This window comes from Geotrypetes seraphini, chromosome 12, assembly GCF_902459505.1.
Source record: "Geotrypetes seraphini chromosome 12, aGeoSer1.1, whole genome shotgun sequence".
Lineage (NCBI taxonomy): Eukaryota > Metazoa > Chordata > Amphibia > Gymnophiona > Dermophiidae > Geotrypetes > Geotrypetes seraphini.
Window position 1 is genome coordinate 43,232,528 of NC_047095.1, and position 12,766 is coordinate 43,245,293.

The 12,766-nt window shown below is 43.4% G+C and overlaps 1 protein-coding gene across 8 annotated transcripts in view; it reads right to left on the reverse strand.

The window, feature by feature from the left end:
• LRRC7 (leucine rich repeat containing 7) overlaps positions 1-12,766 on the reverse strand; it is a 464,098-nt gene that overhangs the window by 104,571 nt on the left and 346,761 nt on the right. For all 8 annotated transcript variants that reach the window (XM_033916815.1, XM_033916814.1, XM_033916811.1 and 5 more), the window contains one exon: positions 12,260-12,469. In XM_033916815.1, coding sequence (XP_033772706.1) covers positions 12,260-12,469 — 210 coding nt within the window. The remainder of the gene's footprint in view (positions 1-12,259; positions 12,470-12,766) is intronic.

The window sequence follows — 12,766 nt, forward strand, 5'->3', positions numbered from 1 at the left end:
GTTTTGCAGACTTGCCAAACTGAAAAATTAATTTGATGGGTAATGAAGTCTGAATCACAGACCAATCAGCAAAGTTGCTGAATGTCAAGATTTGCTCCATTTCATAAATGGCAATTTTATAAACTCAGTGCTCAGATGGGCCCCAAAGTGACGGGCTGGATCAGGAACTGGTTAAGTGGAAGATGACAGAGGGTAGTGGTCAATAAAGATTGCTCTGAGAAAAGGGATGTTACCAGTGGTGTGCCTCAAGGTTCTGTTCTTGGGCCTGTTCTTTTTAACATTTTTATAAGCGATATTGCTGAAGGGCTGTCGGGTAAAATTTGCTTCTTTGCGGATGATACCAAACTCTGCAATAGAGCACCCCTCCCAGATGGTGTGAATAATATGAAGAAAGACCTAGCAAAGTCTGCAGTCGTGCTCATCGCAAGCAGAGTTACAATGGAAAAATAGTGATCACACCTTGCCTTGAGGGTATCGGTCATAGAGGCAGGTTATAGTAACAATAGTAACACAGTACATGACAGCAGATAAAGACCTGAACGGCCCATCAAGTCTGCCCAATAATCACTCGCATTATAAACTCATGGTTAAAATTGTCTTTTTCTTTAATATTTCTGGGCAAGAGATCATAGATGTCCGCCCGGTACTGGAGTTGCCTCTGGAGCTCACTCCAACCTATCCGAATCATCCTATTACTGAAGTTTCCATCAAAGCCCTCCCCAGCCCGTCCTAAACCAAATCACCATATATCGGGCGCAGATCGTGCAAGATTGCCCACTACTGGCCTTTGTTTTATACCATTCATTAACTAATTAGGGATCCTCCGTGTTCATTCCACGCTTTTTTGAATTCCGTCATCGCTTTCATCTCCACTACCTCCCTTGGGATGGCATTCCAGGTATCCACCACCTTCTCCGTGAAAAAGAATTTCCTAACTTTACTCTAAGTCTGTCACCCCGAAACCTCAATTCGTGCCCTCTAGTTTTAACATTTTCCTTTCTCTGGAAAAGATTTGTTTCTACAGTACATTAATATCTTTTGAATATTGAAACATCTGTATCATATCTTCCCGGTCCCTCGTCTCTAGAGTTATACATATTCAGGTCTTCCAGCCTCTTCTCGTGCATCTTTTGGCTCAAACTCCATACCATTTTTGTCTCTTTTCTCTGGATTGCTTCAAGTCTTTTTACGTCCTTAGCCAGATACGGCCTCCAAAACTGAACACCGTACTCCAAGTGGGGCATCAACACTCCCTTTCTTCTGGTTCATAGACAACGATGCGAAAGATAAAGGCGCGCGCCGACAGCTGAGCGCAAGACGGAGGTATGCGCCGAAGAAAATTACAGTTTTTAGGGGCTCCAACGGGGGTTTTTGTTGGGGAACCCCCCCACTTTACTTAATAGACATCGCGCCGGTGTTATGAGGGGCTTGGGGGGTTGTAACCCTCCACATTTTACTGTAAACTTAACTTTTTCCCTAAAAACAGGGAAAAGTGAAGTTTTCAGTAAAATGTGGGGGGTTACAACCCCCCAAACCCCCCACAATGCCCCCACAACTCGGCGCGATGTCTATTAAGTAAAGTGGGGAGGTTCCCCCCTACACCCCCCCCCGTCGGAGCCCTAAAAACAGTAATTTTGAGCGGTGCACACTTCCGCGCTGCGCTCAATTGTCTGGCCGCGCCTTTGTCCCGGTGCGCTTTTGACCCGACACCTTTCTTCTGCAGGTTACACCTCTGTCTCTACAGCCCGGCATCCATCTGGCTACAGCCACTGCCTCCTCACACATTTCAGGCATCTAAGTTTTGGGAGAATTGCGTTTCGCGGAGCCTAAGTCACGCTCTGCCCATAAAAACACTCACTTAGGCATTAGGTACCGCTAAGCGCTATGCGCCTATCTTTTATAGAATTGGATTGGCGTCCCATCACCCAATTAATTTTTCCCCCAGTTATAGAGGCTATTAAGGATATTTTGCCAATTAACCCCACCCCTTTTACAAAACTGTAGGGCGGTTTATAGCGCCGTTTATGGCAGTAACAGCTCTGATGCTCATAGAATTCCTAAGAGCGTCGGAACTGTTACTGGCTTTAAAAACTGCACTACGGTTTTGTAAAAGAAGGGAGGGGGGGGGTGTAAGTTAGGGGCCTAACAGTTGCTTAACTTTAGGTACCCTTTACAGAATCAGCCCCTGAGTGTTTGTGTTCGTTGATCTCCAGCTACCTTTCAGTGGTGATCTCATTTTTTTGCATAGATTTTGTGTTAGTCTCACTTCCTACGGCATGGTTAAGACGTGACTTGCTAAGATGGTGGTTTACATTGCTATCTTAACTACCGTGGCTTCTTGTCTTTAGCTGGGGGATGGCTTCCAGAAGTGACCCCCCCACCTTCTAGTTTAAATGCCTGCACCTGGAGTACTGTGTTCAGTATTGGTCACCGTACCTTAAGAAGGATATGGCAATACTTGAGAGGGTCCAGAGGAGAGCGACACGAATGATTAAGGGCATGGAAAACCTTTCATACACTGAAAGATTGGAGAGGCTGGAGCTCTTCTCCCTGGAAAAGCGGAGACTCAGAGGAGACATGATAGAAACCTACAAGATCATGAAGGGCATAGAGAAAGTAGAGAGAGATAGATTCTTCAAACTTTCAGAACATAGAAGAACAAGAGGGCATTCGGAAAAATTAGAAGGGGATAGATTCAAAACAAATGCTAGGAAGTTTTTCTTTACTCAGCGGGTGGTGGACACCTGGAATGCGCTTCCAGAGGATGTAATAGAGCAGAGTACGGTACTGGGGTTTAAGAAAGGATTGGACAATTTCCTGTTGGAAAAGGGGATAGAGGGGTATAGGTAGAGGATTACTGCACAGGTCCTGGACCTGTTGGGCCGCCGCGTGAGCGGACTGCTGGGCGCGATGGACCTCGGGTCTGACCCGGCAGAGGCATTGCTTATGTTCTTATGTTCTTATGAGTTCAAGAAATAAAAAGGAACGAACGGCCCCAGGTCAGGTGCTGGGAATAGTTTACAAGAAAAACATCACAGCTTACTGGCAGGATGCAAACAGCAGAGTTGTCCCCTCGGATTCCTGTATCTTGTAACTGGAATGCAAGAGAAAAAAAAAAGAGTACGAAAGAAGAAAAAGAATAAGAAAGAGCTTTGCTGGCATCGTCCACTGCCACAAAATTTTGTGCTGCTTCATGTATACAGTAGAGCAGTGGTCTCAAACTCACGGCCCGGGGGCTACGTGCGGCCCGCCAGTTACTATTTTGAGGCCCTGGGTAAGTTTATCATCACAAAAGTAAAATAAAACAGTTTCTTGATCATATGTCTCTTTAACTATAAATTACAATATTATTATTAAGACCTAGCCAAAAGGAAATATTTATAAACTATAAAGAGTTTTACCTCATGCAAGATTGTAATTTCTTTAATAAGACATTAACTATTTTTTTCGGTGTCAGGTCAAAAGCGCGCCGGGACAAAGGCGCGCCCAGACAATTGAGCGCAGTGTGGGGGTGCGCGCCGCACAAAATTACTGTTTTTAGGGCTCTGACGGGGGGGGCGTGGTGGGAACCCCCCCCCTTTACTTAATAGAGATCGCGCCGTGTTGTGGGGCGTTGTGGGGGGTTGTAACCCCCCACATTTTACTGAAAACTTCACTTTTTCCCTGTTTTTAGGGAAAAAGTTAAGTTTACAGTAAAATGTGGACGGTTACAACCCCCCAAACCCCCCATAACGCCGGCGCGATCTCTATTAAGTAAACTGGGGGGGGCTCCTCAACAAAAACCCCCATCGGATCCCCTAAAAACTGTAATTTTCTTTGGTGCGCGCCTCCGTCTTGTGCTCAGTTGTCGGCGCGTGCCTTTGTCTTTCGCGGGGTTGTCTCAGAACCATTTTTTTCTGAGGCCCTCCAAGTACCTACAAATCCAAAATGTGGCCCTGCAAAGAGATTGATTTTGAGACCACTGCAGTAGAGGATGGCAAAACAGCTAGTTATCCCAAATCTGGAGGCAAGTGTGCAACAGCCACACTTATATGTTTCACTATGCACTTTGGTTTAGCCCTGTGAAACACCTAATTCAGGGGCCCTTTTACTAAAGTTAAGCACTTAGGGGGGGCCAGATTCAGGAAACGTGCTCACATTTACAGAATTTCACATAGCGCTAAGATTTATTCCTGCTGAAAACAGGTGTAATTCCTGGTGCCCTGGTAGTCTATAACACTGCATGCAAACTTTCAGAACGCCTCTGACCGGTTCATGCCCCTCCCAGAGCCAGGCCCCCTTTGAGGTTGTACGACTTTGGCGAAACCATTAACACAAATACACAATCGGGTGTTCAAAGTATATGAGCAAAACCAAAAAACACCCCGAAAAATTAGCACAAAAAGTACTATTTTTAGCAGAGCAGATGGGCCTCAGAGACCTAAATTCAGGCACTAGACTGCTAGTGCAGGTCAATATCTCAATCATCGGCCCAAGTTCCAATCTTAATCAATTTAAATATTTCTAAAAGTTTTTAGAAATAGTTTTAATATTTTAAACGTTTTTTAATTTTGTTGTAAATAAAAGATAGTGCCTATAATTTCAAAAAAACACTTTGTAAACATCGCTAAAAGTGAACGGCTTCGGGGGATAGTGTTCAGTAGTATGGAACACAACTTCCTATGCGATTCAAAATTTTCCAAATGGCGCCATGATTGAGATATTGACCTGCAATATATAGTAGCAGTCTACTGCCTGAATTTAGGTCTCTGAGGCCCATCTCCTCTGCTAAAAATAGTACTTTTTGTACTAATTTTTTGGGGTGTTTTTTTGCTTTTGTTGCACACTATGGCCCAGATTCTCTAAACGGCGCCAGGTTGTTTTTAGGCAATAGTATGCGCCCAAACTCAACCAAAAAAAAAAAAAACCCCCACGCCATTAAAACAACATTTTTATCTGAATTTCAAGTTGCCTACCAGTGCCTAAAAATAATCAGTGCCAGAATCGCGTCTTCCTGGGCACTTTAGGCCGCCTAATGTGGCGCAGTGGTTAAAGCTACAGCCTCAGCACCCTGAGGTTGTGGGTTCAAACCCACATTGCTCCTTGTGACCCTGGGCAAGTCACCTAATCCCCCCATTGCCCCAGGTACATTAGATAGATTGTGAGCCCACTGGAACAGACAGTGAAAAATGCTTGAGTCCCTGAATAAATTCATGTAAACCATTCTTCGCTCCCCTGGGAGAAAAGTAGAGAAAATTGAATGAATGAATAAATAGTTTGAAAAGCTTCAGTTTCTGATAAGCAGAGCTGCTATTGTGACATCATAATGCCTCATTCCACCAATGTCTAAGAGCCAACCTCATCAATGATGTCACAATGGCTTGATAGTCCTGTTCTTGGCTCACTTCTGCTACATTTTGATTTCTAGAATGGAGCAGTTGTTAAAGCTACAGTCTCAGCACCTTGAGGTTGTGGGCTCAAACCCACATTGCTCCTTGTGACCCTGGGCAAGTCCCCTAATCCCCCCATTGCCCCAGGTACGTTAGATAGATTGTGAGCCCACCGGGACAGATAAGGAAAAATGCTTGAGTCCCTGAATTTCTGAGCTCCCCTGGGAGAACGGTATAGAAAATTGAATAAATAAATAAAATAAATAAATAATGTCACTGTGGGCATGGCTAATGCCGGAAGGCGGCCTTCAATGCCTACGGAGACATAATTCATATCATAGGCAGGTGCCGGAAATGTAGGCCGGGAAATCCCTGGCCTACATTTCCGGCACCTATCTTTGTAGGAGGCGCAATACTGTACAGCGTTCTAGAACAGCGTGCTGTCAGATGCATGCAGAAATCGTAATTGGTGACGGTTAACGTCAATAATTGTTTGTTTATTCACGGCACACACTGTTTTAGATAGATATTAGCTTTACAAATCAGCTTATGTGTTTTTTTGATCTGAGTATAGGATTATTCTAATGGTATGTTTTTTATTTAAGAGACTTTTGCATATCTAAACATGTTGATAATAAATGGATTTTTTAAAGAAATTGATGTATTACATTCTAATTTATAGACTATTGATGAAGATACATTATTTATGCATTGTACTGTATTTATTGGATTTGTTTTACCACATGTACATAAGTATTAAGTGGTTTACAAAACTAATAATATAATAGGCACATTAAAACTACCCTCTCTGTCCCAGGTGGGCTCACAATCTAAACTAAGGGCTCCTTTTACTAAGCTGCGTTAGGGCTTTAACGCGCGCTACATAGCGCGTGGTAATATCCTGCATGCGCTAAAAACGCTAGCACACCTTAGTATAAGGTGCCCTAGTGCCTGGGAGGAAAACCATGCTTGTATAAAAGATAAATTGGAACGAGGAAACAACAATATAGCTACAAGGAACCTCAGTACAGTGCTCCCCCGAGATTCGCAGAGGTTCCGTTCCAGGAACCCCCATGAATCTCGAAAAACCGCGAATACAGTTTTTCATGGGGGAGCCTGAAGAGGGCAGCGGGAGAGGGCAGCAGGAGAGCAGCTGGAGCGCCACGAGTACAGGAAATCACTCGCAGTACGTTCCAACTGCCTTGTCCTGCACGAAGTCGGGCCTTGTCCAATCAGGAGCTGCGTGTCAAAGCAGCTCCTGATTGGATAAGGGCCGACTTTGTGCAGGAAGAGGCGGTCGGAGCGTACTGTGAGTGATTTCCTGCACTTGCGGCGCTCCGGCTGCTCTCTTCTGCTGCCCTCTTCTTATCGGCGGTTTGCAGTCAGAAAATACCATGAATGACCGGGACCGCGAACCGCCGACCATGAACAATTGGGGGAACACTATCCAGGATGAAAATAAAGGTACATTAAAAAAAAATAAAAATAAATAGACAACGAAATGAATGTATAATTACAATCAAGCAAGCTGAGCTGTAACCCGTCTTATGTGATTCTCCAATAAAGTTTGTGTGTTCCTAAGGAACATAAAATAGTAACATAGTAACATAGTAGATGACGGCAGATAAAGACCCGAATGGTCCATCCAGTCTGCCCAACCTGATCCAATTTAAATTTTTTTAAATTTTTCTTCTGAGCTATTTCTGAGCACGAATCCAAAGCTCTACCCGGTACTGTACTTGGGTTCCAACTTCCGAAATCTCTGTCAAAACCTACTCCAGCCCATCTACACCCTCCCAGCCATTGAATCCCTCCCCAGCCCATCCTCCTCCCAAACGGCCATATACAGACACAGACCGTGCAAGTCTGCCCAGTTCAATATTTAATATTATTTTCTGATTCTAGGAAGGACTATCCTTTCGTCCTCCCTTTTTTCTGCTTGTGCATCTATTGCGTGGGGTACGACTTTCATGTTTCTTTTTAGCGCCAATTATTGCCATTAATTGACTCTCGTCGCACACTTTCAGGTGTCTCGGGCCAGGGATACTAGGTTTGCGAAAAACTGTGCTAGGTACTTGTGACCTAGACTGGTCACTGTTTGGAAACAGGACACTGAGCTTGATGGACCTTCAGTCTGTTCCAGTATGACAACTCTTAATATACTTAATATAATATAATATAACACTTATTAATATCCTGTAGAAACATATGTTCTTATTTGAGCCAAGTATAGGACAATCAAACAATTGTGACATCACTGATGAGTTTGGCTCGTAGTCATTGGTGGAATGAGGCATTATGATATCACAATATCAGCTCTGGAATGTTGATACTCTTTGGGTTCCTGCCAAGTACTTGTGACTGTTGGAAACAGGATACTGAGCTTGATGGTCCTTCAATCTGTCGCAATATGGCAACTCTTATGTTTTTAAATTTTGTTACTATTTCTTCAAGTGCTGGTATAATTGCGCTTTCCATATTTGTTTAGTTCACATGCAAGGGTTTTTTGGGGTGTTTTTTTTTTTTTTTTTGCCTGAGGCAGAAAAGAAAGAGAAGTCTCTTAATAAACCTGGCCCAGAGTAAACCTTCAGAGGTTGATAGTCATCCCCATTGTTTAGGATAGCAGCAGGAGAGAATCAACGTGAACAGCATCAGTAGTTTGTGCTAGGCACATCCAGACAGCAACACATTTCAAAGGCTGCATTTTCCTTGACATATTTATCAGTTATGTTTCCCTGTCTGTCGCTTGCACTACACTAGCTGTTGTCTTGCTTTCTCATTTCTGATGTTCTCCTCAGATATCCATGATGCCACTTTTACCACTGCCTTCTAATCTGCTCTGAGGGCCTGATTTTATAAACAGTGCCTAATCGTGCCTAACTTTTAGGCGCTGGTTGGCAAGGTTGTCAATCAACCACTAGGCGGTCTTTTATAGAATTGTGCCTTAGGCGTCACTAGGCATCCTAGAGATGGGCGCAGGTCTATTAGCACAACTCTCTGATTCCCGGAATAATCTTTCATTTCTCATTTTACTAACATTTCACTGCAAAAAATAAAACTAATATTTTTAATAAGACGTTTCTCCCTCCGTATTCACGGTTTCAGCAATCGCGGTTCGATTATTCACGGTTTTTAGCTTGCTGGCTCCTCCCCCCCCAAATTATATCAGCTTGCCTAGAGAACTCGCCGATTCCCAGGACTTTCTTCACCGTGTTTTGCCTCTCCTTCAGGAACAGGCCAGGTCTCCCACCATGTTATTCAAGGTTTCACCATATTCATGATGGTTTTTAATAGAAAACAGTGAATAACATATAAAAAAGTTATTCGCGGTTTTCAATATTTGCGGTTCTGTTAATCCCCTATCACAGCGAATACAGAGGGAGAAGTGTATACTCTTTGACAATGCATAGCGCTCAGAAAATGGCTACCAACATGGCTCATATATGTGTGCACATTTTCCAATCATCGCACTAGTCCACAATATCCCTTGTAGAGTCTCAGTTCAAAATTCATTTTAAAAAGCAAAATAGAATTAAGCGCATTCGTCTCCTCAAGCGATAAAGAGTGGTGAGAAAGAAAAACTGAAACGGATAAGTTCTCTTTTGGGGGAATAGGAAACTGAGAAACAAGAAGACGGGGGCCATTGAGAGAGTTGCGTCTAAGGATCGATATCACTCCTGATTGCTGAATTTGTCCAGGTCTCGCTATGTCTAGTTAGGTACAGTGGCACAGTAACAGGGGTGCGGGGGTCTGCCGCAGGCGCAGTCTTCCTCAGGCCGCAAGCACCCCTCCTCCCCCCCTGCCGCACACACGTCCCTTCCCATCCCCCGTACCTTTTAAACTTCGGCGCGGGCATCTGCTCTGGCACTCTCTCCGATGTCGCTTCCGGGACCCCGCGCATAGCAAGCGACGTCAGAGAGAGCGCTGAAGCCGATGCGGGCACCAAGTTGGTGGCTACTTACGCCGAGGTTAAAAAAAAGTATGGGGAAAGGACGCGTGTGGCGGTGGGGTGGGGATGAGGGCAGCCACCGTCCCTGGCGCCGCTCACCCTAACTACACCACTGGTTAGGTAGAACTGACGTTTCAGCCACCACGCTGTGGCTTTCTTCAGGATGTGCTGTGAGGTCTGCAGCTAGTTTTTATATTTAGTGGGTCCTCAAACCTGGCTGGGCCTTGAGGTGACTGAGGCAGGAAAGTCTGTGGGTGACAAAGTTTGAATTTCGGCAGGAAAATCCATTAATCACAACTTTAAATTCTGGTGGGAAAGAACATAAGAATTGCCGCTGCTGGGTCAGACCACTGGTCCATCTTGCCCAGCAGTCCGCTCACACGGTGGCCCCCAGGTCAAAGACCAGTGCTCTAAATGAGTCCAGCCTCACCTGCGTACGTTCCAGTTTAGCAGGAACTTGTCCAACTTTGTCTTGAATCCTTGGAGAGTGTTTTCCCCTATGACAGACTCCAGAAGAGCCGTTCCAGTTTTCCACCACTCTCTGGGTGAAGAAGAACTTCCTTACGTTTGTACGGAATCTATCCCCTTTCAACTTTAGAGAGTGCCCTCTCGTTCTCCCTACCTTGGAGAGAGAGGGTGAACAACCTGTCCTTATCTGCTAAGTCTATTCCCTTCAGGACCTTCAATGTTTCGATCATGTCCCCTCTCAATCTCCTCTGTTCGAGGGCGAAAAGGCCCAGTTTCTCTAATCTTTCACTGTATGACAACTCCTCCAGCCCCTTTACCATTTTAGTTGCTCTTCTCTGGATCCTTTTGAGTAGTACCATGTCCTTCTTCATGTACGGCGATCAGTGTTGGACACAGTACTCCAGGTGAGGGCGCACCATGGCACGGTACAGCGGCATGATAACCTTCTCCGATCTGTTCGCGATCCCCTTCTTTATCATTCCTAGCATTCTGTTCGCCCTTTTCGCCACCACACATTGCGCGGACGGCTTCATCGACTTGTCGATCAGAACTCCCAAGTCCCTTTCCTGGGAGATCTCTCTAAGAGGATGGAAATTAATTGGAATGCACAAAATTTGTTTAACCAGAGGAAAAAGATCTCAAAACACCCTTAAGATCCAATCAATAGAAGGATTCATTTTGGGGTTAGGGTCTCATCATCGATCAAAATAATTTACTTTATAATTTAACATTTTTATATGAATTTTAAATATATTTTTTTGTGAATAAATACTTCAATTTCAATTTTTATTTCTTCCACATTAATGAAAATTGAAGAACTGGCAACTATCAAATATAACCCAAGACCGGAAATCTGGCATGCTGGAATTGAACAACAAGCAGTTGTGTTCAAAAATCAAATAATCAGACAACTGTTAATTTATTTAAACTGGCATTCAACAAGTTTCAGTGTTTCCCCTGAAGAAGCCCGTTGGCGTGAAACAGATTTGGCCTCCGTCGGGTCTAAATGTCAAGATAAGTGCTTGTTGTTGTTCAATTCCAGCACGCCAGATTTCCGGTCTTGGGTTATATTTGATAGTTGCCAGTTCTTCAATTTTCATTAATGTGGGAGAAATAAAAATTGAAATATTTATTCACAAAAAAATATATATTTAAAATTCATATAAAAATGTTAAATTATAAAGTAAATTATTTTACAGAGGTTTTGATCGATGATGAGACCCTAACCCCAAAATGAATCCTATTGATTGGATCTTAGGGGTGTTTTGAGATCTTTTTCCTCTGGTTAAACAAATTTTGTGCATTTCACATATGTGAAGTGTTCTATAGTGTTGATGTTAATCTGAGGATTTTGTCTTTTTGAACACTTCTGTAAGGTCTTCACTTTACCTGTTCAGTTTGCACTGGAAATTAATTGGGACAGTTCTGATTCTGGGGGAAGGTGGGGCGAGGATTTTCTAAGGTCATATTCTAAAACTTTTAGAAGGAGGAACAGGGCGACACACCTTTGTAAAACTAAACTAAACTAAACCTTAAGTTTATATACCGTGACCTCTCCATAATTATAGAGCTCGGCACAGTTTACAAGAGCTTAATAAAGGAAGAAATAACACATTGGGTTTGGAGATTGAGTATAGGGGGGAGGAGGGCATTACATTTTTATGAAAAATCTAGTTTTCAGGTGCTTACGGAATAGTTGGATGGAGCCCCGATTCCGTAGTGGAGCAGTAAGATTGTTCCAAAGCCCTGTGATTCTGAAGAAGAGAGATTTACCCAGTTTTCCCGCATACAGGATGCCTTTTAGCGAGGGGAAGGATAGTTTGAGTTTTTGGGTAGGTCTGGTGGTGTCAGGACTCGAGGAGTTCCAAGATAGTGGGATTAGAGGAGGGGAGGATGCCGTGTAGGATTTTAAAAGCTAGGCAGGCTCATTTAAAATGAACCCTGGAAATTATTGGGAGCCAGTGGAGTTTGGACAGAAGTGGGGAAGCATGGTCAAATTTGCGTTTTGCGAAGATCAACTTGGCCGCCACTGTCTTTCTGCTGGGTCCATTGGAATAACAGGGGCCATGTTGCAGATAATGCTCCCTTGAACAAGAGTTGACTATTTCTGTATATCACAGAATTTTTGGGGGGTCTTTTTTTAGATGATTATCTTGTCTATGTAAATATTTCTTGGTATGAAATTAAGAAATGGTTAATTAAAAGAAAAAAGAAAAATGGTACAACACATATTTATTAATTTTAGTAAATATAACAGCCAGGTCTCCATTTGTGCCAGTGAGCAAACAACGAATATTGAATTGCAGCAAGCAATTATTATGTTTGTTTTCCTTCTGTAATTGTTCCTGAAAAGACCACTCAGTTTTCCAAATAGAACAAATTAATGGCAGCTTCAGCAATTTAACGATGGCGTGCAATGGGCAGGCTGAATTTTCCTCTCCCCTGGGACGCGTCAAACATTTCATCAACTTACCTCCGTTTTAATTTCCTTTGCTAGCATGGGCCATTTGTGGTCATATTTCTCTTGCATATTTTGCTCAATGTTGCTAGCGGGTATGGAGTTCTCGACAGGCACCCCATGCACTCCGTGGCTGCTTTTGCCCACCATGTTTTGCACCGATTTCACCATGTTTTTCAAATCTTCAGGGTATGGGGTTGGGTATCTTTTCAGGTTTATTTCCACCTGAGGGTTAGAAATAAAAAAAAAAATAAAAAAAACCCACGCTAATTATAGTTATACTTTTATAGACACACAAACATTATGAACTGCAATTATTATTATTTATAATAACCAAGAATATTTGTAGGCCAGGGCTTCTCAACTCTCTCCTGGAGGCACATCTAGACAGAAGCTGACTGGTAGTCCTCCATCCACAGACTCATCAGTAGGGGGCACTGTTTCACTATCACATTTTCAACAGTGACGGACAGACAAGCTCTGCAGCACTCCAGGGAAACTGCCTTTCGCTTATGATTGAAA